The 27,420-nt window shown below is 37.1% G+C and overlaps 1 protein-coding gene across 1 annotated transcript in view; it reads right to left on the bottom strand.

The window, feature by feature from the left end:
* The window catches only part of HMCN1 (hemicentin 1), a 471,707-nt gene that overhangs the window by 146,305 nt on the left and 297,982 nt on the right, over positions 1–27,420 (bottom strand). Inside the window, exons 37-41 of the mRNA XM_027611279.2 lie at positions 13,459–13,560; positions 12,462–12,638; positions 11,607–11,758; positions 10,319–10,442; positions 5,871–6,046 (exon numbers count right to left, since the gene is read on the bottom strand). Coding sequence (XP_027467080.1) covers positions 5,871–6,046; positions 10,319–10,442; positions 11,607–11,758; positions 12,462–12,638; positions 13,459–13,560 — 731 coding nt within the window. The remainder of the gene's footprint in view (positions 1–5,870; positions 6,047–10,318; positions 10,443–11,606; positions 11,759–12,461; positions 12,639–13,458; positions 13,561–27,420) is intronic.

The following is a 27,420-nucleotide window of genomic DNA, read 5'->3' as shown; positions in this document are numbered from 1 at the left end:
ATTGCAAATGCGACTGATTCCCTGATTGCTTTTTGTGCTGTTTCATTATTGATGTATAGAAACGCAACAGATTTCTGCACATTGATTTTATATCTTGTAACTTTGTTGAATTCATGCATTAGTTCTAGCAATTTTTTCGTGGAGTCTTTCAGGTTTTCTACATAGAGTATATCACGTCATCTGTAAATAGTGAAAGTTTGACTTCTTCCTTGCCTATTTGGATGTCTTTTATTTCTTTTTGTTGTTTGATTGAGGCTAAAAATTCCAGTACTATGTTAAGTAGTAATGGCAAGAGTGGACATCCTTGTCTTGTTCTTGACCATAGGGGAAATGTTCTCAGTTTTTCCCATTGAGGATGATATTAGCTGTGGGTCTTTTATATATGGCCTCTACGATGTTAAGGTGTTTTATCTAGCCCCACTTTGTTGAGGGTTTTTTTTTTTTTTTAATCAAGAAAGAATGCTGGGGCGCCTGGGTAGCTCAGTCGTTAAGCGTCTGCCTTTGGCTCAGGTCATGATCCCAGGGTCCTGGGATCGAGCCCTGCATCGGGCTCTCTGCTCTGTGGGAAGCCTGCTTCTTCCTCTCCCATTCCTCCTGCTTCTGTTCCCTCTCTTGCTGTGTCTCTCTCTGTCAAATAAATAGATAATATCAAAAAAAAAAGAATGCTGTATTTTATCAAATGCTTTTTCTGTATCTATTGACAGGATATTATCCTTTCTTTTATTGATGTGGTAAATCACATTGATTTGTGATTCTTTTCATTGATTCATTTCATTTCATTTCATTTGTGATTCATTCATTCATCAATTCATTCATTCATCAATTCTTTTCATTGATTTGTGAATACTGAACCACCTCTGAAGCCCAGAAATAAATCCCACTTGGTCATGGTGAATAATTCTTTTAAAGTACTGTTGAATTCCATTTGCTAGTATTTTATCAAGAATTTTTGCATTTATGTTCATCAGGGATATTGGCCTGTAAATCTCCTTTTTTAAAAAGTTTAAATTCAATTACTTAACATATATTATTTGTTTCAGGGGTACAGGTCTGTGATTCATCAGTCTTATATAATACCCAGTGCTTATTACAACATATACCCTCCCCAATATCCATCACCCAGGTACACCATCCCTCCATCCCCCACCCCTCCAGCAACCCTCAGTTTGTTTCCTATGATTAAGAGTCTCTCATGGTTTGTCTCCCTCTCTGGTTTCATCTTGTTTCATTTTTTTCTCTCTTCCCCTATGATCCTCTACCTTCTTTCTTAAATTCCATATATCAGTGAGATCATAGGATACTTACCTTTCTCTGATTGATTCATTTTGCTTAGCATAATACCCTCTAGTTCCAGCCATGTCATTGCAAATGGCAAGATTTCATTTTTGATGGCTGCGTAATATTCCATTACACACACACACACACACACACACACACACACACACACACACACACACCACATCTTTATCCATTCATCTGTCAATGGACATCTGGGCTCTTTCCATAGTTTGGCTATTGTGGACATTGCTGCTATAAATACTGGGATGCATGTGCCCCTTTGGATCATTACATTTATATCTTGGGGGTAAATACTTAGTAGTGCAATTGCTGGGCTGTAGGATAGCTCTATTTTCAATTTTTGAGGAACTTCCATACTGTTTTCCAGAGTGGCTGCACCAGCTTGCATTCCCACCAACAGTATAAGCAGATTCCCCTTTCTCTGCATCCTTGCCATCTTTCGTTACCTGACTTGTTAATTTTAGCCATTCTAACTGGTGTGAGGTGGTATCTCATTGTGGTTTTGATTCGTATTTCCCTGATGCTGAGTAATGTTGAGCATTTTTTCATGTGTCTGTTGGCCATTTGGATGTCTTCTTTGGAGAAATGTCTGTTCGTGTCTTCTGCCCATTTCTTCATTAGATTATTTGTTGTTTGGGTGTTGAGTTTGATAAGTTCTTTATAGATATAGGATACTAGCCCTTTATCTGATATGTCATTTGCAAATATCTTCTCCCATTCTGTGGGTTGTCTTTTGGTTTTGTCGACTGTTTCCTTTGCTGGCTGCACAAAAGCTTTTTAACTTGAGAAGTCCCAATAGTTCATTTTTGGTTTTGTTTCCCTTGCCTTTGGAGATGTGTCTAGCATGCAATTCTCCTTTTTAGTAGGATTTTTGTCTAGTTTTGGAATCAAAGTAATGCTGGCCGCATTGAGGGAGTTTGGAAGTTTTCCTTCCATTTCTATTTTTTGAAACAGTTTGAGAAGGATAGGTATTAACTTTTCTTTAAATGTCTGGTAGAATTCCCTGGGGAAACCATCTGGCTTTGGACTTTTGTTTGTTGGAAGATTTTTGAATACTGATTCAATTTTCTTTGCTGGTTATGGGTCTGTTCAAATTTTCTATTTTGTCCTGTTTCAGTTTTGGTAGTTTGTATGTTTACAATCTAGGAATCTAGGAATTTATCCATTTCTTCCAGATTGCCCAATTTGTTGGCATATAATTTTTCATAATATTCTCTTATGATTACTTGTATTTCTGTGGTGTTGGTTGTGTTCTCTCCTCTTTCATTAGTGATTTTATTTACTTGGGGCCTTTCTCTTTTCTTTTTGATAAGTCTTGGCCATAGCAATGTTTTTCTAGATATGTCTCCTGAGGCAAGGGAAATAAAAGCAAAAATAAACTGGTGGGCCTTCATCAAGATAAAAAGCTCTGCACAGCAAAAGAAACAATAAACAAAACTAAAAGGCAACCTACAGAATGGGAAAAGATATTTGCAAATGACATATATGATAAAGCATTAGTATCCAAAATATATAAAGAACTGATACAACACCCAAAAAATAAATAATCCAGTTAAAAAATGGGCAGAAGACATGAACAGACATTTCTCCAAAGAAGACATACAGACGGCCAACAGACACATGACTCATTCATCATCAAAGAAATACAAATCAAAACTACAATGAAGTATCACCTCACACCTGTCAGAATGGCTAAAATAAAAAACACAAAGAACAAGTGTTGGCAAGGTTGTGGAAAAAGCAAAACTCTTGTACTGTTGATGGGAATGCAAGCTGGTGCAGCTATTCTGGAAAACAGTATGGAGCTTCCTCAGAAAGTTAAAAATAGAACTACCCTATGATCCAATCATCACACTACTGGATACCTACCCCCAAAATACAGAAACACTAATTCAAAGTGACACATGCACCCCTATGTTTATAGCAGCATTATTTATAATAGCCAAATTATGGAAGCAGTCCAAGTGTCCACTGATAAATGGATAAAGGAGATTATATATATATATGTATATATATATACACATACACATATAATATATATATGAGATATATATATATCTCACATATGTGATCACATATCATATATAGGTAGGAATGGAATGTTATTCAGCCATAAACAAGAATGAAATCTGGCCATTTATAACAACATGGATGTAGCTAGAGGGTGTAACATTAAATTAAATAAGTCCATCAGAGAAAGACAAATACCAAATGATTTCACTTACATGTGAAATTTTAAAACAAAACAAATGAACAAAGGGAAAAGGAGAGAAAGAGAAACAAACCAGGAAAAAAGATTCTTAACTATAGAGATCAAACTGATGGTCACCAGAGGAGAGGTGGGTGGAGGGATGGGTGAAATAGGTGAAGGGGATTAAGGAGGGCACTTGTTGTGATGAGCACTGGGTGTTGTATGTAAATGATGAATCACTATTTTGTACACCTGAAACTAATAAAACACTGTATGTTAACTATACTGGAATTAAAATACAAACTTAATAAAAAAGATATACTGATTTCCTAGTGTGTTCCAGGCAAAATAACATGGTAAGAATCTATTACTTTACCTGGTTGGGGATGTGCATGAATTGTTTTGGGAAATACACAGGTTCGATAGTCTTAACCGACCAATTTTGTTTGAGTTCTGTAGTAGCTTTTATTTCCATGAGGTCCTCTCTGTACACCCCTCAGTGGGACCTGCACATTTCAGGGTGCCTGGCCAGCCTCTGTGGTAGGGATTCAATAGATCCCAGGATTTCTTCACCCTCACCTTTCTTTTGGCTTCCCAAACTTATTGAGATCTGTGCCCCGAAGAAATCAACGTCTATATTCTGAAATTTGCCAAGACATTTCTAATCACACATAGCTCTCCCCGCCCAGTGCTGGGACTTGTCTTCATACAACTGTCTCCCTCTGTCATTTGGTCAGAGCAGGGGTTTGAGAATACTACCAGCTGATTTCTAGAGCTCTGGGTCTGCCTCTGAGCATGGCCAGTGCTTTTTTCTTTTCTCCCCTATATAGCTCAATTGACCTATCCTACCTTCCTCCACCAGTTATTCCAGCTTTTCCTTCTTTACCCAGCTCCACTATTACAGATCATAATTCCTAAAATCTCTACTTGGTTGCCTCTAACACAGAACTTCATACTCCCTCCCATTCTCTCCCATGTTTCTGCTCTCCTTATATAAGCTTCTCAGTTTCCTGAGAATGTGCTGATCCCATCATCCATTTCTCAAGGCTCCCTTTGTTTGCCAGCAATAACCTTCCTTTACCAAGAGGCTATGTGGTATAGTGGTTAGTAGCATGAGTTTTAAAGCTATACTCCCTGTATTCAAATCCCATTTCTGACACTTAGTAACTGTGGGCAGATTACTTAGCCATTCTTTCAGTTTCTCAATAGGGTTATTATGAGGACTTTATAAACATTCCAATGGCTTATTACTTCCTGAATACTAATTCCTTTGTATTTTTTTAAGATTATCTATTTATTTATTTGAGAGGGAGGGAGAGAGAGAGAGAGAGAGAGAGAGAAAGCGAGAACACAAGAGCAGGGGAAGAAGAAGCAGACTCACCGCTGAGCAGGGAGCCTGACTCAGGGCTTGATCCCAGAACCCTGAGATCAAGACCTGAGCCGAATGCAGATGCTTAACCTACTGAGCCACCCAGATGTCTCATGTCTCCTGAATCCCAGTTCCTTAAATTGATTTTCAGTGTTAGTTCTTATTTCACTCAAATCAATGTTGTCAATATTATTTCCAAATATTCACTTGGTTTAAATTCTCTGTTTCAGGCACACTAGCTTACTTGCTTTCTTTAATCAGGCCTTTTGTCCCATCTATGCATAAAAAGCCAAGTAGCCTTCCAAGATTTCCAGGCAATCACAGCCTCACCTTTCACTATCCTCCCAAAATGTATTACCTGTACCATCCAAATAGTAATTAACTCACACTTACAGTTCTTACTGCATTTTCAATGGAACTGTTAATTTTCTTTCTTTTTTTAAAGATTTTATTTATTTATTCATGAGAGACAGAGAGATAGAGGCAGAGGGAGAAGCAGGCTCCCAAGGAGCAGGGAGCCCAATGCGGAACTCGATCCCAGGACCCTGGGATCATGACCCGAGCCAAAGGCAGACGCTCAACCATCTGAGCCACCCAGGCGCCCCTTGGAACCGTTAATTTTCATATATTTATGCAAACTTGGAAGAAACTGAGGGTAGGAAATGTGTCTATTTTTCACATCGTATGCAGAGCATCTAGAATGGGTATTTATTTGCTGAGTGGTTGAATGACTAAAAATGAGGCACTCGTTAGAATGGTTCTATTTGGTTCTATATCTAATGGTTCTATATCTAAGCATTTTTGGATGGCTTCTGGCTACAAATATGGATAGACAAATATCTAAATCTTACTAAGCATAAAGTTTTAAAATATTACAAACCTCATTAATAAAAGGGTACCTATAATTTTACAAGATGAAATTAGTAGAACATTTGTAGACAGGCATGTTTACAACCAAAGCCATGAGCTTAGGAATAAAATAAGAAGAAGTAAATGAATCTCTAGGCTTACCTTTAACACAGTTCCATTTTCAGAGGTACTGAGGCCTGGTTTCTTCAGCAACGGGTGGCCATCCTTTAACCAAGTCAAAGTAGGTGGGGGGATAGCGTCACTCTGACAGAGTAACTCCACAGCTTGGTTAATGAGGACAGAGATGTTCTGTTCTTCTCCCATGATATTTGGTGGAACTAAGTGAAAGAAGGGTTTTCCCTCAGGATAGAACAGGCCAACACACTGCTTATCTTTTTTAAGCATCAGGACATATACCAAATAACTTTATTAGTTCTTTTAAGATGTAGGATCACAATAATTCTAACATATCCTCGTTGCATCATTTGGTTCAGAATCAAATACTAAGAAATCACTGATTAATATGTTCCTATTGAACAGAAATACTTTTCACTTTAAGAAGTTTTAGAACTGGAAGTTCTCACCAAGTGCCTATTTCAGAAACTTTTTGAACTAGATGTTACTGCTTAAGATTTCCAAAGTAATAAATTACTCATGAAGCATTTTGGAAATAAATAACAATAATTAAAAGCATATATACTTTTGATATTTCTTTATATCTTTTGCAAAAGAAAATAAGTTTTATAGACACAGAGGCAAAATTAAAAAATAGAGTCGAAAGAGACCACCTAGTTCCACCTCATGGTATGTAAAACATGAAGTAGGTGACAGACAATAACTTATTTGAAATAACGTGACTAATCTGTGGCAAAGCTAGGAGTCAAGTCTTCTTATTGCAGTTTAGAGCTCTTTTTGGTTTTCCATGATGCCTTGTCAGCTTTCTATGGAATAAAGACCATGTGGGATAAATGACACAGTAAAGAACAAAATGAAAGCAGTGACCAGCTGTACAACATATAATTACATAAAAAGAGGAAATAAGTTGAAATTTTAATGAGATTAAAATTAGAACCCCCTGGCTATCAAGCTTGTCAGATGCTGAAATGTGTTCTTGGAGAAGTCTAAGGAATCTCCTTCCTTTGGGTGTATTAAAATATAGAGTAAACAATCATTTGTCTCAGATGGTTTAGGTACAGTCCTGCCAAGAATGAGAGGGTGGGCTCCATAACCTCTCAAGGACTCTTTCAGGACTGTATTTATAATAATTCAAAAAACACAAACTAACGATGAAATCAGGCCTGTTATAAAAGGGCCACTGAAAAAACACAGAGAGGAATTTCCTTGGCCATTTCTCACTAAATCCTATTCAGGATTGTAGGACATGTACCATATTTGTAGTATTTTTTTTTTCTTTTAATAAGAAAGGTTAAGCTGCACTGAAATGAATCCTAAGGGACTTTCCAAATGCTTTGATATAAATAAGATTTTTGTGGTAAGGATTGTTATTATAGTTCATTAGCCATTGTTTCAGGCTGGATCCTGAAGCATGTGGCAAAATGACAATGAATGCAATAGCTTTTGATGAGTAACACTGCAGTTCTGTAACCATGAGTTTTCTCTGCTACCATGTCTCCTCAGAGGGAAAGGCATATAAACTAAAGGCCATTTTCTTGTACTGTTTCTGGATGCAGGATCTGTGCTAAATCCAAAGGAACTGATGTCATGATGCAAAGAAATGCCATGCACAATAGTTGGAATAGACTAATAGAGCTTTTGTGCAGAGATTCCTGATTCTGCTCAGTTTAATAGCACATAGACATCTGGCTCTCACAATAAGCTTAAAGTAATCTATGGGGACTAGAAAATAGTGGAATTGTTTTAATATGTGAGACATTAGATAAAAGATATACAAATTGTCTGAGATTAAAGCTGCTATAATATTAGCAAAATCAGCACAATTAGTGCCATTTTCTAAGATATTATGAAAACAGATACATTCACCAGTCTTAGCACAGGAAGCCCTAAATAAAATAGCCAATTCAAAAGCTTGAAAGTAATTTCAGGTAAAGTCTGGTCTCAGTGGACAAAAAAGTACCATAACTGCATAAAAATATGTTTATCTTAGAGTATTTATAGAATTTACAAAAAAGCATGAATTCTTTACAACTACTTGTAGAAGTAAAAGTCAGAAATAATTCAAGAAAGCAGAATGTTAATTTATTTCTAAATATTTTTCCTCCAATTATTTTTCTTTATGGCTAAATGAGTTGAATCAAGTTCAAAAAGAAACCAGACTTTTTTTTTTAAATTGAGAGGAAAAATGCAAAAACAATAGAGTATTTGTTTCTTAAGGAACATAAATAAAAGCAAATCTAATTATAGCTGAGGATATATATTACTGAAGTGCCTCTATGTTTTCTGTCCTTTCATTTTCAACTTTTTGTTTAGTCTGAGAAGAGAACAAGTCTCTACGCTTTAGATCTCGGCTTCCTTAGATGTTATCCTTACTTAGCTTTGTGGTGATATTGCTTAGGAAGGAGGGTATCATGTCTGTTTCTCATCCTATGCATTATCCTTGTTAAATTTAATTATCAAAATCAGCACGGCTGTAGGGTTACACTTGCTGAGATGCTGGAGCACGTGTGATCTCTAACAAAGTTCTCTGAGCTTAGGTTTAAGTAAAGGTACAGGAATCTCAATCATTTAAAAACCCAATTCTCTTGTTTTAGCACCTCAGAATATATAGTAAAATATACCCTGAATTCATACCAAGGGGAAATATTTTAATGAACTACTCTTGCAATTGTAAGGAAAGCTATTTTATCCACTGTCTACTCCTCTTATCACCCCCATACTCTACAATGTAAATCTAAAGAGATTGGTCACTGGAGATGAACATTCATTAGGCTACAATGAGACACGAGATTGTCAAGGTTATTCCTACAAATATAGGAATATAATATATGGAAATAATACTAATAGGGGAGCACAGATTGGAAACTAATTTCAGATTAAGAGTCTGAAATTTTACATTTCTTTAACTGCTTGCTGTGCACCTATATTCAAATGCTAAGCATATGTAAATGTTAGCTAACCAACTGACTTTTATAACAGAGGAAAGATCCCAGTTTTCAGACCAAAAGGGTTGTATGGAAATGGCTTGGCAAATGACAAAAAATAGTGAGTTTTTATGACTCCTGGAAAATATCAACTCTCTGTCACCTCTCTGGTATACTTTTGACACCAACCCACATAGAAACAGAAGGAGCCAATCCCAGATTTTCAGTCATAACTAAAACCCAGCAAATACTCATGTCACCTCTCTGCTTGCTTGCTAATTATTGAAGGAGCTTTTGTATCACATACTTAGATTGACTGATGAATCATTCTCTAAGGATATTTCACATTGTGAGCATTCCAATTCTCCATAAAACATAAAAATGACCCAGTTAGATTTAAGGGAAGGAGTAGATTCCCTGGGGTTGGACATTTTAGTCCCATCTGTTATCTGTGACACAGAGCACCAGCAAAGCTGGAGGCTGGATGCAGACCCATGTCTACTGCAGAAGCAATAGAAAAGAGGGAGCATAGAGAGCCCTTTGGTAGTTTACTAATGTCAATTGGGACTTCCAAGATCCATTAGATATGTAATTTAGCCATGTTGTAACAAGGTTTCTTTTTTTAATTAAAAAACTATGATTTATAAGTTACTTGTGATTGTTACATTTACTTTTGGCAAACTTATAAAGAGGAGTCAACGGACATGGTCTGGAGGTAAAAAAAAAAAAAAGATATATTTTGAATAGGAGTGAACTACTTGGAAGTGAGGTGGGACTTAGAGAGGACTGTATACCTGAATGAAGCTAACATAACACTGTATGTTAATTATACTGGAATTAAAATAGAAAAAACCGAGATACTCTTTGAGGGGCCATGGAGAAACAATTCCATTATTCCAGGACCAAGGAATATAATGCAAATAAGACATTGAAAAAAGCCTAAAACAGCCCTAAATGCAAAGGTAAACTAAAATGTGTAATGAAAAACACATCCTATGAATGGAGGTCATTTAGGACTGAACTTTGTTGAGGAGGACTTCTGCTGTGATAGAATTAGACATTTCCTTTTGTACTTACGGTGGCATCACAGGTAGGAAAAAACCTGAATTTTCTCTAAATTTATGCTTAACTTTTGCTTCTCAAATAGCCTTTAATTCATAGACATCATATTGACTACAAAATATGCTGATTATAAATATAAAAGTAATAAAATCAAGGCTTTGAGTAGAACAGATCATGAGAGCTACTTGAACAGATGCTCCCTTTAGTGAGAAGATTACATCTTCCAAATTGCTAAGCTGCTCTCCATAGTCATGCTCTTTAGAGTACTCTAAACACCTAGCATTTTAATTTCTCAGAACTTTGAGAAAGGGAAAATCAGACAAAGTCAAATATAAAGCAGAAAGTTAGAATGTGATTTGAATTGATACTATAAAATCATTTCTATTGCTCATGGTTCTTTATTGTCAACAACTTCCTTTAACTTCTTCAATGATTTTAGGAATTAAACACATCTATATTAGAACAGAAATAATTATTAAAATATTTCACCATATACTCTGAGGTCAATGTCCCTTTGTTTCTCTCCAGCAGCATTCACTGCCACGCAGGTATATCTCCCAGTATCACTGATTTGAGCGCTGGTCAGTGCTAGGATGCGGCCTCCAGACAGAACCTTTCAATGATAAGAAAGATAAATAGCCAACATGCCCCTCTGAGAAACAGCCTTTTTTTCTCCTATTTTCTGAGGTTAATCAGTTGACATTTGCCTCCAGAAAGATTTCCACTTGGACGTTTTATTTTATTTATTTTACCACTTGGATATTTTAAAATGGGCAAGCTTCGTATAATCTACTTCTTATCCTCTCTTTGAAAGAAGCCTGTGAAAAGCTAGAACCAAACTTGGAAACAACCACTGAAAACAAGTCCCTATGTACAAAATCAAGTGAAGGTCCAATCTCATCCATCCTTACTGCAGAGAGAGAAAAAGCCCACCAGGGGAGAAAGATGAGAAGAAGTGGGAATAAGAGCAGCTAATCTTCCTTCTAATTTTCTTGCTCAGGATAAATAAGAAGCTATAATTAATAGCAAAGTAGCAGCCAAATAAATTAATTAGTCACATTCATGGCTCTTTTATCCCAATGGTCTAGTTGTACTTCTAAAATACTGACATTAACTCTGGATCTTCTATAGGGTCCCAAATTCTGCAAGCAGTGGATCTTTGAGAAAAGCTAAAGTAGAATGGTGGGAAAACTAAGTTCTCTACTAGGCAAAATAAAATTAAAGTACACTTTAAAGGAGATATGTGTGCTTCTATAATTTTAATTTTGAGTCAATGTGAAGCACTTAAACAGCCTTCTCAGATTCAAATTTCATTTCTATAATGTTGCCTTTCTAATTTTTCTTACTTTATTACTTGATGTTTTTGTAAAATTAAATATACCCTATATGGTTCTCTAATTCACGAATGTTTCCAAACATTTTAATATAAATTTTAGGAGGAAATTCCTGTTTTTGTTGTTGATGAACACTTCTTTGTGCAAGGTATCTTTTGTGTTGGTGGCAGGGAATGGGGATGGGGAGGAAGGTAGAAAGTAAAACAAATGGTCAAAATATAGTATCTACATATGAAATAAAAGATTTCTTAGATGTACTGAGCTTTTAAAGAATTGTTTAGAAATCCTAATTGTGTGGCTATGGTAATTATGGATATAAATGTGTATGTTTTTGGATAAACTTTGCTAATTCTTATTCTCCAAATCTTGTTAACAGCTTTACCTGTTCATACTGTATTTAATAATCAGGTGGTAGATTACCCTTAAGACACAACAGAGAGTACCTGTAACCCATTAGCAAAACTAGAGACAGGGCTCCCATCTTTCAACCAGGTCAGACTTGGGGCAGGGATTCCTCTGGCTTCACATTCTAACCTCACCAGGTTATTAACCACCACTGCCACCATGTTATTGCTGCCAGAAATCGATGGGGGCACTGAAAAGAAATAAAAAAGTAAATAAAAGTAAGATATATTAATATCACAGAATATTTCACTCAAAATAATGAATAGTATATATAACGTCTACAATTGTGTTTCCACATGTGGGTTTTTCATGGTTTTGTTTTGAGTTCTTTCACATCATTTATTTGAGATTCTAATCACAGCTATCCAATTATCAATAATTTCCATTTTACAGATGAGGAAAAGGAGGTTCTGCTACTTTGTTTAGGAAATCCAGTTTTTAATGCCAGAGTGCATTTTTATTTCTTGATTTCCAGGTGTGTTTGTGCGTGTGTGTGTGTGTGTGTGTGTGTGTGTGTGTGTCTTCCTCCACTGTATCCCTGACAACTACATTGGCTTAAAAGCATTATTAGAGGTAATAACTTAAAATCTTTGTTTGACCAAAATCTATGATTTTGATAGATAATATTTGCAAAGAGGGTTATTGTCATTAACTGATAAGATTGTTGATAACTATTTCAACAGTTCATCTAAAGCAAATTGAAGTTCAACAGCATGGGAAACTAGAGCATTTTAATAGGAATCAGGAAATAAAAACAGTCATCAGTTTTAGAACACTGCACCTTTAAATAAAGATGACAAAACACACTATTCACAACTAAAATTTTATAGAAGCACTTAATCATTTTGAATGCATTTTTACCCCAGGATGAATCTAGGAGAAGTGCCACTAACCATGGACCTGCAGACTATAAAATAACTCCGTAGCTCCAGCTGAGTTGATGGCTACACATTTATATATACCAGCATCCGTGATCTGGGCACTCTCTATATCAATGATCTGTCCTCTGTTCAAGAAAGTCACACCGGTGGAACCTGAGAGTGCACGATTATCTTTGTACCATGTAATAACTGCAGGGGGAAGAAGAAAGAAGTCCAACTATTTAAATTTTTTCTTTTAAAGCTCAATGCCTCCAAATTGGAGGTTAACTAGAATAATAAGAACTGCTTTATTCTTAGGCTTATCATTCAAGCTTAATCAGTTTAAATACCTCTTTAGGATTGGTTTTGAGGAGGAGGTAAGCTTAAGAAAAACATGAAAAGCCAAGCCAATATAAGAGTCCTGAAAATGAAATTATAAAGCAAATATTCTTTATATTATCTCTAATGTATCAATATTGTTTGACTGCAAACTTTTAACCAATTCTATTTCTTTTTGTTGTATATATTCCTGTTAACTATAAAAATTTTGTCTATGCATTTGATCAAGACCAAAGACTATACACACTATTAGCCTAAAAAATTATATTGTTATTGATTCATATTAATAACTTACCAGTGACGAGAATCAACAAAAAGAATAATATTCTCATTAAATGACTGATTTATAAAGATAATCAATTTGAACTAGAGAAAAAAATGTTTTTCAACATAAACGTATAAAAAACTACCATTGTGGGTTCTGTGGCCACAGTAAGGACCATAAGACAATTAGTTATCCACGTATTTCTACCTTGTTTAAATGGGTAAATTATTTCATGCAGCTAGAAGCAATGAAAATTCAAAAATATCATCCATCTAATTATATCCTCCTTATCACTGCTTTACCCTTGGAATGTATTCCATAATCTTTCCTTTATTAGTAATTATTATATTGTGCTCATAAACAGATTTAGCTTTTCCCAGAAATCTTAAAACGTCACCAAGTTAGGGAGTCCACAAGTAAACCTACCGGGTAAGGGATTTCCAGCTGCCTTACACTCCAACTGAATGGGGTTGTTCACCACCACAGTCTCATTCAGCATCTTTCCTGCATCCTCCAGACTAGGTGGTTCTACAAGAGGCCCAAACATAATTAATTCACATAAGTAGGATATTTAAACTGATACTATATGCTCAGTGGAAATTATCGTTCCTTTCTGTCTTTCACATATCTACACTGATATACTTGGAACAAAAGTATTCTATTAAGTAGAACGGAAGAACAGGATTAAAAAAAGATCTTGGGGCACCTGGGTGACTCAGTCTGTTGGGAATCTGCCTTTGGCTCAGGTCATGATCTCTGGGTCCTGGGATTGAGCCCTGCATTGGGTTTCCTGCTTAGCGGGGAATCTACTTCTTCTCTCTCTCTTCTTCTGCCCATACCCCACGGCTCATTCTCTCTCACACAAATAAATAAATAAAATCTCTTAAAAAATATAATAAATACATATAAGTTTATCTTTAAAAAGATCTTAGTAAGTTTTCAGGATCATTCATTCTTTTGTCCCCAGTAGGAAAATCCTCAGAATTATAGATTAGCAGGATGGTAAGAAAGTTAAAGGACTATTTTTTTATTCCAATTAATCTGATTGGTCTGATGATGAATTGCCTTTAACAAGAAGTAAGCTATCCCGGCGGGCGGAGCAAGATGGCAGAGGAGTAGAAGACCTGGGTTTTGTCTGGTCTCAGGAATTCAGCTGAATAGGGATCAAACCATTCTGAACACCTACGAACTCAACAGGAGATCGAAGAAGAGAGTAGCAACAACTCTCTGAACAGAGAAGTGACCACTTACTGGAAGGCAGGATGTGCGGAGAAGTGAATCCGAGGCGATATTCGGGAGGATAGATGGCGGGGGAGGGGGCCTCCGTCGGCCACTTCTGGCAAGTGATAGAGCCACGGAGCACAAAATCGGAACTTTTAAAAGTCGGCTCTGCTGAGGGACATCGCTCCAGTGGCTAAGCGGGGGGTGGAACCCTCGCGGGACAGTGTGGTCTCTGGACCCTCGGGGTCACAGAAAAACCGGGGGTGCCTGAGTGCAGCAGAGCTCCCAGGTTTCGGAGCGGGGAAGCTGGCTGCAGAGACAAAGCCGAGGCGCGGGCTCTCAGCTCGGGGTTGCCATAAACTGTGAGCCGCGGCCAAGTCGGGCCACTGCTCCTCCAGCAGGGACCCAACAAGCGGCAGAACTGGAGAGACTCCCCTTCCTCCCTGGGGAGGAGTGGCGCGGGAGCGCACTGCAGGGATCTGCTGGGTTTGGAGACTCCACACGGGGTCGGGAGCCAGAGAGAAATGCTCGGTCACAGGCCGGGTGAGCACGGACTGTGGCCAGAGACCAGGGAGACGGGAGTGATTGCTTTTCTCTGGGGGCGCACTGAGGAGCGGGGCCCCGAGTTCTCAGCTCCTCCGGATGGAGATTGGGAGGCCACCATTTTCACCCTGGTCCTCTAAAACTGTACTGAGAGCTTGCAGGGAACAAAAGCTCCTGAGAGCAAAACTGAGCAGCTTGCTTAGCCCGGACCGACAAGGGCGGGGCAAAGACATTTGGGAACCACAGCAACAGGCCCCTCCCCCAGAAGATCAGCACGAACAGCCACAAGCCAAGACCAAGTTTACCGATCAAGGAGAATGGGAGAACTCCAGCGCTAGGGGAATACTGCACAGAGAATTCATGGCTTTTTTTTTTTAACCATGATTCATTAGTTTTTCAAAGTTAATTTTTTTAACTTTTTTTTAATTTTCTTTTTCCCTTTTTCAACCAACATCTTATCAATCCCTTTTTAAAAAAAACATTTTTTATTTTTCATTTTTAGAGTCATATTTTATCCCTTCATTATAGTTACCCTTATTTTTGGCATATATATATAAGTTGTTCTCTCTTTAAAATTTTGAGATACAGTTTCTCCTAATAGATCAAAATATACCCTAAAACAGATCAAAATATACCCTAAATCACTAGTGTATGGCTTTGTTCTAATCTCCTGCCTGATCACATTCTCTGCCTTCTCTTTTTCATCTTTTTTTTTTAATCTTCTTTCTTTTTTCAAACAACTTCTTATCTTATCAATTCCTTTTATAAAATTTTTTATAATTTTCATCTTTACAGTCATCTTCCATCCCTTCATTGTATCAACCCTTATTTTGTACATATGTCTTTCTTCCTTTAAAATTTTAGGAGGAACTTTTTTCTGACAGACCAAAATACGCCCAAAATCTAGTGTGTGGCACTGATCTATGCACTAGCCTGATCATATTTGATCATATTCTGGTTTTTTTTTGTATTGTTCTGTTTTTGTTTTTATCTTTTTCTTTTTGTTTTTTTTTTTCCTCTTTCTTTTTTCTTTCTTTCCCTTTCTTTTCCCCTGGTTTCAGGTCTTTTCTGATTTGTATAGAGTATATTTCATGGGGACATTGTTAACCTGTTAGCATTTTGTTCTTTCATTCATCTATTCTCCTCTGGACAAAATGACAAGACGAAAAAAATCACCTCAGCAAAAAGAACAAGAGGTAGTACCATCTGCTAGGGACCTACTCAATACGGACATTAGTACGATGTTGGACCTAGAGTTCAGAATTATGAATTTAAAGATACTAGCTGGGCTTGAAAAAAGCATGGAAGTTATTAGAGAAACCCTTTCTGGAGAAATAAAAGAACTAAAATCTAACCAAGTCGAAATCAAAAAGGCTATTACTGAGGTGCAATCAAAAATGGGGGCACTAACTGGTAGGATAAATGAGGCAGAAGAGAGAATCAGCGATATAGAACACCAAATGATGGAAAATAAAGAGGCTGAGAAAAAGAGAGAAACAACTACAGGATCACGAGGGCAGAATTCGAGAGATAAGCGATATGATAAGACGAAACAATATTAGAATAATTGGGATCCCAGAAGAAGAAGAAAGAGAGAGAGGGGCAGAAGGTATATTGGAGCAAATAATAGCAGAGAACTTCCCTAATGTGAGGAAGGAAACAGGCATTAAAATCCAGGAGGCACAGAGAACCCTTCTCAAAATCAATAATAATAGGTCAACACCCCGACATCTAATGGTAAAACTTACGAGTCTCAGAGACAAAGAGAAAATCCTGAAAGCAGCTCCGGAGAAGAGATATGTAACCTACAATGGTAGAAATATTAGATTGGCAACAGACCTATCCACAGAGACCTGGCAGGCCAGAAAGGACTGGCGTGATATCTTCAGAGCACTAAACGAGAAAAATATGCAGCCAAGAATACTATATCCAGCTAGGCTGTCATTGAAAATAGAAGGAGAGATAAAAAGCTTCCAGGACAAACAAAAACTAAAGGAATTTGCAAACACGAAACCAGCCCTCTAAGAAATATTGAAAGGGGTCCTCTAAGCAAAAAGAGAGCCTAAAAGCAGCATAGATCGAAAGGAACACAGACAATCTACAGTAACAGTCACCTTACAGGCAATACAATGGCTCTAAATTCATATCTTTCAATAGTTACCCTGAATGTAAATGGGCTAAATGCCCCAATCAAAAGACACAGGCTATCAGATTGGATTAAAAAACAAGACCCATCGATATGTTGTCTGCAAGAGACTCATTTTAGATCCAAAGACACCCCCAGATTGAAAGTGAGGGGGTGGAAAACCATTTATCATGTAATGGACACCAAAAGAAAGCTGGGGTGGCAATCCTTATATTAGACAAATTAGATTTTAAAACAAAGACTGTAATAAGAGATGAAGAAGGACACTATATCCTACTTAAAGGGTCTATCCAACAAGAAGATCTAACAATTGTAAATATCTATGCCCCTAACATGGGAGCAGCCAATTATATAAGGCAATTAACAACAAAAGCAAAGAAACACATTGACAACAGTACAATAATAGTGGGGGACTTTAACACCCCCCTCACTGAAATGGACAGATCATCTAAGGAAAACATCAACAAGGAAATAAAGACTTTAAATGACACACTGGACCAAATGGACTTCACAGACATATTCAGAACATTCCATCCCAAAGCAACGGAATACACATTCTTCTCTAGTGCCCATAGAACATTCTCCAGAATTGATCACATCCTAGGTCACAAATCAGGTCTCAATTGGTACCAAAAGATTGGATTATTCCCTGCATATTTTCAGACCACAATGCTTTGAAACTAGAACTCAATCACAAGAGGAAAGTCGGAAAGAACTCAAATACGTGGAGGCTAAAGAGCATCCTACTAAAGAATGAATGGGTCAACCAGGAAATTAAAGAAGAATTAAAAAAATTCATGGAAACCAATGAAAATGAAAACACAACTGTTCAAAATCTTTGGGATACAGCAAAGCCAGTCCTAATACAAGCCTTTCTCAAGAAACAAAAAAGGTCTCAAATACACAACCTAACCCTACACCTAAAGGAGCTGGAGAAAGAACAGCAAATAAAGCCTAAACCCAGCAGGAGAAGAGAAATAATAAAGATCGGAGCAGAAATCAATGAAATAGAAACCAAAAGAACAGTAGAACAGATCAACGAAACTAGGAGCTGGTTCTTTGAAAGAATTAACAAGATTGATAAACCCCTGGCCAGACTTATCAAAAAGAAAAGAGAAATGACCCAAATCAACAAAATCATGAATGAAAGAAGAGAGATCACAACCAACACCAAAGAAATACAAACAATTGTAAGAACATATTATGAGCAACTCTATGCCAGCAAATTAGATAACCTGGAAGAAATGGATGCATTCCTAGAGATGTATCAACTACCAAAATTGAACCAGGAAGAAATAGAAAACTTGAACAGACCTATAACCCCTAAGGAAATTGAAGCAGTCATCAAAAATCTCCCAACAGGGCGCCTGGGTGGCTCAGATGGTTAAGCATCTGCCTTCGGCTCAGGTCATGATCCCAGGGTCCTGGGATCGAGTCCCACATCGGGCTTCCTGCTCCTTGGGAGCCTGCTTCTCTCTCTCTCTCTCCCTCTGTCTCTCATGAATAAATAAAGAAAATCTTTAAAAAAAAAAAAAAAAAAGTCTCCCAACAAACCAAAGCCCAGGGCCAGATGGCTTCCCAGGGGGATTCTATCAGACATTTAAAGAAGAATTAATACCTATTCTCCTGAAACTGTTCCAAAAAATAGAAATGGAAGGAAAACTTCCAAACTCGTTTTATGAGGCCACCTTTACCTTGATCCCAAAACCAGACAAAGACCCCATCAAAAAGGGAGGGTATATACCTCAATATCATAAAAACCATCTATGAGAAACCTACAGCGAATATCATTCTCAATGGGGAAAAGGTGAGAACTTTTCCCCTAAGGTCGGGATTGCGGCAGGGATGTCCACTATCACCACTGCTATTCAACATAGTATTAGAAGTCCTAGCCACAGCAATCAGACAACAAAAAGAAATCAAAGGCATCCAAATCGGCAAAGAGGAAGTCAAACTCTCACTCTTTGCAGATGATATGATACTTTATGTGGAAAACCCAAAAGACTCCACCCCAAAACTGCTAGAACTCATACCGGAATTCAGTAAAGTAGCAGGATATAAAATCAATGCACAGAAATCAGTGGCATTCCTATACACCAACAACAAGACAGAAGAGAGACAAATCAAGGAGTCGATCCCATTTACAATTGCACCCAAAACCATAAGATACCTAGGAATAAATTTAACCAAAGAGGCAAAGGATCTGTACTCAGAAAACTATAAAATACTCAGGAAAGAAATTGAAGAAGACACAAAGAAATGGAAAAACATTCCATGCTCATGGATTGGAAGAACAAACATTGTGAAGATGTCAATGCTACCTAGAGCAATCTACACATTCAATGCAATCCCCATCAAAATACCATCCACTTTTTTCAAAGAAATGGAACAAATAATCCTAAAATTTGTATGGAACCAGAAGAGACCCCGAATAGCCAGAGGAATATTGAAAAAGAAAAGCAAAGCTGGCGGCATCACAATTCCGGACTTCCAGCTCTATTACAAACCTGTCATCATCAAGACAGAATGGTACTGGCACAAAAACAGACACATAGATCAATGGAACAGAATAGAGAGCCCAGAAATGGACCCTCAACTCTATGGTCAACTCATCTTTGACAAAGCAGGAAAGAATGTCCAATGGAAAAAGACAGTCTCTTCAACAAATGGTGTTGGGAAAATTGGACAGCCACATGCAGAAGAATGAAACTGGACCGTTTCCTTACACCACACACAAAAATAGACTTGAAATGGTTGAAAGACCTAAACGTGAGACAGGAGTCCATCAAAATCCTAAAGGAGAACACAGGTAGCAACCTCTTCGACCTCAGCTGCAGCAACGTCTTCCTAGAAACATCGCCAAAGGCAAGGGAAGCAAGGGCAAAAATGAACTATTGGAATTTCATGAAGATAAAAAGCTTTTGCACAGCAAAAGAAACAGTCCACAAAACCAAAAGACAACCGACAGAATGGGAGAAGATATTTGCAAATGACATATTAGATAAAGGGCTAGTATCCAGGGTGCCTGGGTGGCTCAGTTGGTTGGGCGACTGCCTTCGGCTCAGGTCATTATCCTGGGGTCCCGGGATCGAGTCCCGCATCAGGCTCCCTGCTCAGCAGGGAGTCTGCTTCTCCCTCTGACCCTCTTCCCTCTTGTGCTCTCTATCTCTTATTCCCTCTCTCTCAAATAAATAAATAAAATCTTTAAAAAAAAAGGGGCTAGGATCCAAAATCTATAAAGAACGTATCAAACTCAACACCCAAAGAACAAATAATCCAATCAAGAAATGGGCAGAAGACATGAACAGACATTTTTCCAAAGAAGACATCCAAATGGCCAACAGACACATGAAAAAGTGCTCAACATCGCTCGGCATCAGGGAAATCCAAATCAAAACCTGAACGAGATATCACCTCACACCAGTCAGAACGGCTAAAATTAACAAGTTAGGAAACGACAGATGTTGGTGGGGATGTGGAGAAAGGGGAACCCTCCTCCACGGTTGGTGGGAATGCAAGCTGGTGCAGCCACTCTGGAAAACAGTATGGAGGTTCCTCAAAAAGTTGAAAATAGAGCTACCATACGATCCAGGAATTGCACTACTGGGTATTTACCCCAAAGATACAAATGTAGGGATCCAAAGGGGTACGTACACCCTGATGTTTATAGCAGCAATGTCCACAATAGCCAAACTGTGGAAAGAGCCAAGATGTCCAACGACAGATGAATGGATAAAGAAGAAGTGGTCTATATACACAATGGAATATTATGCAGCCATCAAAAGGAATGAGATCTTGCCATTTGCAACGATGTGGATAGAACTGGAGGCTGTTATGCTGAGTGAAATAAGTCAATCAGAGAAAGACATGTATCATATGACCTCACCGATATGAGGAATTCTTAATCTCAGGAAACAAACTGAGGGTTGCTGGAGTGGTGGGGGGTGGGAGGGATGGGTTGGCTGGGTGATAGGCATTGGGGAGGGTATGTGCTATGGTGAGCGCTGTGAATTGTGCAATACTGTTGAATCACAGATCTGTACCTCTGAAACAAATAATGCAACATATGTTAAGAAAGAAGAAAAAGAAGAAGATAGCAGGAGGAGAAGAATGAAGGGGAGTAAGTCAGAGGGGGAGACGAACCATGAGAGACGATGGACTCTGAAAAACAAACTGAGGGTTCTAGAGGGGAGAGGGTGGGAGGATGGGTTAGCCTGGTGATGAGTATTAAAGAGGGCATGTTCTGCGTGGAGCACTGGGTGTTAGGCACAAACAATGAATCATGGAACACTACATCAAAAACTAATGATGTAATGTATGGTGATTAACATAACAAAAAATATAAAAAAGAAAAGAAATAAGCTATCCCATTTGAACTCTTCCAGTAAAAGAGAAATCAATATTTCTCATAATATCTGACTTTATCTTCAGATAGTACTATCTTTTTTTTTCTTTTTTTAAATTTTTTATTGTTATGTTAATCACCATATATTACATAATTTGTTTTGGTGTAGTGTTCCATGATTCATTGTTTGTTCATCAGATAGTACTATCTTAAACCATTTCAGAAAAATTAGAATCTTTTTTTTTGTTTAGTAGCAGTTTTTTCTTTTGATATAAAAGTTATAATTAAATTGTTAGTAAAATAAAATAGAAATAATTTTAAATAAATTTATTAAATAATTTTAAATAAATTAAATTTATTTAATGTGCATATAATAAAGTAGGAATTTGGAAAGTCTGAGAGGCATACAGGAATAAAAGGAATAACAACATAGAATAGCAATGCGCTATGTTTCTAACACTATCTCAAGGAGTATAGGAAGAATGCCAGGATGAAAAACTCACAAGTAACCTAGAGGCCTTATCATACTGTGAGAAGATGCTGTAGATGTAAGTTAGTATTTGAAGTTTATAGAAAAACTACATTTTAAATTTGACTCATTTAATGCAGTGGAGCCCTTCAACCTCAACCCATATACAATCAAGCAATCAATCTATTCATTAATCTAGTAAAAACAGACGAGGAAAGGAGAAAGGAGAACTAAATAAGAAATAAAATCAACTATGTAAATCAAGAGCATAAATGTGAATGAGCTTAGTTTTTTACTCAATAGACAAAGAGCCAACATATCTGTGCGTTAACACTATTTTCTTTATTTTTTATTTTTAACGATTTATTTATTGGGGGGAGGGGCAGAGGGAGAGAGAGAATCCTAAGCAGACTCCCTGCTAAGCAAAGACCCCAATGCAGGCTCTATCCCTTGACCCAGAGACCATGACCTGAACTGAAATCAAGAGTCAGACGCTTAACTGACTGAGCCACCCAGGCACCCCAACACTATTTTTTTAAAGATTTTATCTATTTATTTTGAGATAGAGGGAGGGTGAGAGTAAGAGCACAAGCTGGGAGATTGAGGGAGAGGGAGAAGCAGGCTCCCCACTGAGTAGGGAGCCAGAAGTAAGGCTCGATCCCAGGACCCTGGGATCAGGACCTGAGCTAAAAGCAGACGCTTAACCAACTGAGACACTCAGGTGCCCCCAACACTATTTTATTTAATAAAAAAGTCCAAGTGGATATAGAGCATAAATTAAAAAACTCACAAAAATACTGACAATAAAGAGCTGGGCAAAGATATGCCAGGACAATAGGGTGACATCAATTTCTGACACACTGGTATACTAAGCAAAAATCATTAAACATGCCAAAGCAACGTGCTTTCTATTGCCTAAAATGTCACGATTCATGAAAAATCCATTATAAATGCTTTATGCATTGAATAATAAAGCAAAATTGTTAAAGAGCAGGAAAATTTTGAAAAATCTAAAAGTAGTATATTTTAGTGCACCTTTCTCAGGAATTGATTATAGTGAAACAAAAATTAGGTTTTAAAGAATTTGAAAGATAAAATTACCCATCCAGACTGTGAGTGTGTATGTACACTTATAGTTAACAAGGAATATACATTTTTGCAAATGCCAATAGAATATGTTCAAAACTGACTATATATTAGGCCACAAAATCATTTATAGCCACAATTTAATAAAACTATAATAAAAATGAGTAGAAATCAAAAACAAAAATATAAAGCTCTTTACAAGGGGAAAACATTAAAGAGGAAATCAAGATAAAAGTATAAAGAAAAAAATAAAATAGAGATTGATTAAAATTAAAACATATAGTATGTCACATAGTTGTATAGTATAGTACTCAAAGGAAATCGTAGAGCCCTAATTAACATATTAAAAACTAGAAACAATGAGAATAAGTGTTCTAAGCATTCAACTCAGCATCCAGAAAAAGAACAATAAAATAAACCAAAAGAAGTTAGGAATAAAGAAATAATAAAAACAAAAGCAGAAGACAATACCAAAGAAAACAAACAAGCATAAACAACAACAAAAGGCAATGAAACTCAAAGCTGGTTTTCAACAAGTTTAAAATTAAAATCTGTCCGCAGGGTAAATGTCTTTGTGGGTCAGATCTCTGTATGTCTGGAGGTTGTCCTGAACACAAAGCCTAGAACCTAATCCTCCTTCATATCTGTGTCCATTTAATTCAGTGTGTTAACCCTTCCTGCTTGAAAAGACTAGAATGTTTCTGTTTTCTGCACTGAATTCAGATGAATGATATGGCATTTAAACACAAAAGACCTTTAAATATGGCTATCTGACGTTTTCAACTGAAAAGGAAAAATGTCCATGGCACATTCCTTCTAAACAGTTATTTAAATACTCACTTGAAGCCTTCTGGACTGAAGTGATCACTGAAGGCTTTGACAGACTATGTAACTGCTGCAATAAAACATTATGGTAAGAATAAGAAATGCAAGAGCTATGGAGTGGGTTCGCTATTTTTCACTCCTCTAGAGAACTTAAAGAAAAAAGATTAGACGTCAGCAAGAATGGCAGAGTAAGTACTCCAAAAATCCATTCCTCCATAAAAGAAACAAGAACACGGGAAAATTTGTCAAAATCAACTTTTTCAGAACTCTGGAAATTAACCAAAGACTTGCAACAATCCAAGAAGTGCTTATTCAAGAAAAACAGCTAAATCTCATTAAGAACAGTGAGTTTTATGGCATTTTATCTCCCTCTATTCCCACCAGTCTCTCCACAGATCAGCAGTAACCTTGAAAACAGATAGCCTAGCAACCACAGTGAAAAAAGCAGCCTAGCAGATACTGAAAGAAGCAGAATGGGTTTGGAGCTACCTAAGAGCATCATTCCTAGAAAACTGTCACTATTTGACCTGTCTGGCCCTTCCCTGGAAATCCACACTCAAAAGACTTGTCTTTATTTAATCGGCTTCAGAGTTTGCTTAGTGCAAACAGCCTTTTCCCCAGGGGCATGTTAAAAAATCTGTAAAAACAGACTTCACAGAAATTGTTCAGAAACCTCACCATATTAGTTTCCTCTTGCTTTCGCAACAAATTGCCTCAAACTTGACAGTTTAAACAATACAAATTTATTATCTTACAGTTTTATGGGTAAGAAGTCCAACACAGTCTCACTGGGTTAAAATAAATGTCTCAGAAGGGCTCAGTTCCTTTCTGTAGGCTGCAGAGGAGAATCTATTTCCTTGCCTTTTCCAATTTACAGAGGTCACTTATATTTCTTAGCTTGTGGCCTCCCTTCCTCCGCCTTCAAAACCAGTAATGGAGATGTGTGGAGGACTCATAAGACCTTCTCACATCCAATCACTCTGAAGTCCTGCCTCCTTCTTCCACTTTTAATGTCCCTATGATTACACTGGGTCTACCTGGATAATGCTGGGTAATCTCCGTATGTTAAGGTCAGTTGATTAACAACCTTAATTCCGTCTGTATTCTTAATTCCTCTTTGACATGTAATCTAATATATTCACAGATTCTAGAAGTAGGATGTGAACATTTTGGGGAGGAACAGTATTCTACCTACTCATTAAATAAATACACAGAAGACAAAAACCAAAAACCCCATCAATAGTAGTGACCACTACCACAACAATAACAATGGAAAGAAGAGAATATGGTTTCCAGAATGGCCACATTATATTATTATTTTTGAATTTTTATTTTTTAATTCTAGTATAGTTACAGTGTTATATCAGTTTCAGGTGTAAAATATAGCGATTCAACAATTATATACCTCACTCAGTGGTCATCATGGTAAGTGTGCTCTTAATCTCCTTCACCTATTTCATCCATCCCCTCAACCACCTCCCTTCTGGTGGTAACCATCAGTTTGTTCTCCATAGCTAAGAGTCTGGTTTTTTGGCTTGTCTCTTTTTCTTTGTTCTTTTGTTTTGTTTCTTAAATTCCACATGTGAGTGAAATCATGATATTTGTCTTTCTCTGACTGACTTATTTCACTTAGCATTATACTCTCAAGATGCAGCCATGTTGTTGCAGATGGAAAGACTTCATTCTTTTTTATGGCTAAGTAATATCCCATTATATCTATCTATCTATCTATATCTATCATCTATCTATCTCACAATATCACATCTTTATCCACTCATCTATTGATGGACACTTGGGTTGCTTCCATAATTTGGCTATTATAAGTAATGCCGCAATAAATATAGGGGTGCATATATCTTTTCGAATTAGTGTTTTTGTATTCTTTGGGTAAATACCCAATAGTGGAATTACTGTATCATAAGGTAATTCTATTTTTATTTTTTTGAGGAAGCTCTATACTGTTTTCCACAGTGGTTGCACCACTTTGCATTCCCACCAACAGTGCACGAGTGTTCCTTTTCCCCCACATCTTTGCCAATATTTGTTGTTTCTTGTGTTTTTCATTTTAGCCATTCTGACATGTGTGAGGTGATATCTCCTTGTAGTTTCGATTTGCAATCCTCTGCTGATTCTTGATGTTGAGCATCATTTCATGCCATATTATATTATTTAAAATATCTACTTTTCAACAAAAGTTATGAGACATGCAAAGAAATAAGAAAGCATGGTCCATGCACAGGAAAAGAAACAGTCAAGAGAAAATGTCCAGGAGGAAACCAAGATATTGAACTTATTAGACAAAGACTTTAAATCAGCTATTTTAAGGGATGCTTGGGTGTCTCAGTCAGTTAAGTGTCTAACTCTTGATTTCAGCTCAGGTCATGACCTCAGGGTTGTGAGACTGAGCCTCCTGTCAGGCTCCCTGCTGGGTGTGGAGCCTGCTTAAGATATTCTCTCTCTCTCTCCCCCTCTGTCTCTAAAAATAAAATAAAATAAAACAATCAGGGCGCCTGGGTGGCTCAGTCGGTTAAGCGTCTGCCTTTGGCTCAGGTCATGATCCTAGGATCCTGGGATCGAGTGCCACATTAGACTCCCTGCTCAGCAGAGAGCCTGCTCCTCCCTCTCTCTCTGCCTGCTGCTCTGCCTACTTGTGCTCTCTCTCTCTCTCTCTCTGTGTCAAATAAATAAATAAAAATCTTTTAAAAAATTTAAAAAATAAAATAAAATAAATCAGCTATTTTATTACATTCCAAGAGTTAAAAGAAACCATGTTTAAAGATCTAAAGGAAAGTAGGAGAATGATGTTTCACTAAATAGAGTATTGATCAAGAACTGGAAATTGCAGAAAGAACCAAATAGAAAGTCTGAAATTTAAAAGTGCAATATTTGAGTTGGAAGAAGAAAGAATCAGTAATTTAAAGATAGGTTACTAGAAATGATCCAAGTTTAGGAGCAGAAAGAAAAAAGAACAAAGAAAAATTAACAGAACAGAGACTCTGAGGCTTGTGGGACACCATCAAGCATTATGCATAATGAAAGTTCCAAAGGAGAGGAGAGAGAGAAAAGTGTAGAGAGAATACTTGAAGATATATGAATGAAAGCTTCCCAAAGATGAGGGAAAACATTAATGCACACATTTAAGAAGTTTAACAAATCCAACCTGGGTAAACTCAAAGGAACCCACACCTAGATATATCATGAAAAAGAGAGAATCTTAAAAGCAGCAAGGAAAAGAAGGGACTTATCATGTACAGGAATCCTCAATAAGTCTAATAGTTGATTTTTCATCAAAAACCATGGAGGCCACAAGGCATTGGGAGACTTATTAAGAGTGCTGAAAGAAAAAGACTATCAACAAAGAATTCTATCTCTAGCAAAACTATCCTTTAGAAGGAGAAATTAAAACATTCATGGAAAATAAAATTTAAAAAACCCAGAAAATTCATTGTTAGCCTCCAGCCTTACACATAATACTAAAGGTCCTCCAGGCTGCAAAAAAAATAGTAACTCTAATACACATGAAGGAATAAAGAGCACTAGTAGAAGTAACTAATAGTAGAGACAGTAAAACTATATTTCAGGCATAACTTTTTTTCTCCTCTCTGATTTAAAAGACAACAGCATAAATCAGTAATTACAAGTCTATACTGATGGGATCATGATGAATAAAGGTGTAATTTGTATGGCAATAATAGGACAAAGAAAGGAAAAGAGAAGAGAGTTGTAAAGGAACAAAGCTCTTTATACTATTGA

The sequence above is a fragment of the Zalophus californianus genome, chromosome 10, assembly GCF_009762305.2.
Source record: "Zalophus californianus isolate mZalCal1 chromosome 10, mZalCal1.pri.v2, whole genome shotgun sequence".
NCBI lineage: Eukaryota > Metazoa > Chordata > Mammalia > Carnivora > Otariidae > Zalophus > Zalophus californianus.
This window is presented reverse-complemented; position numbering and strand designations above follow the sequence as displayed.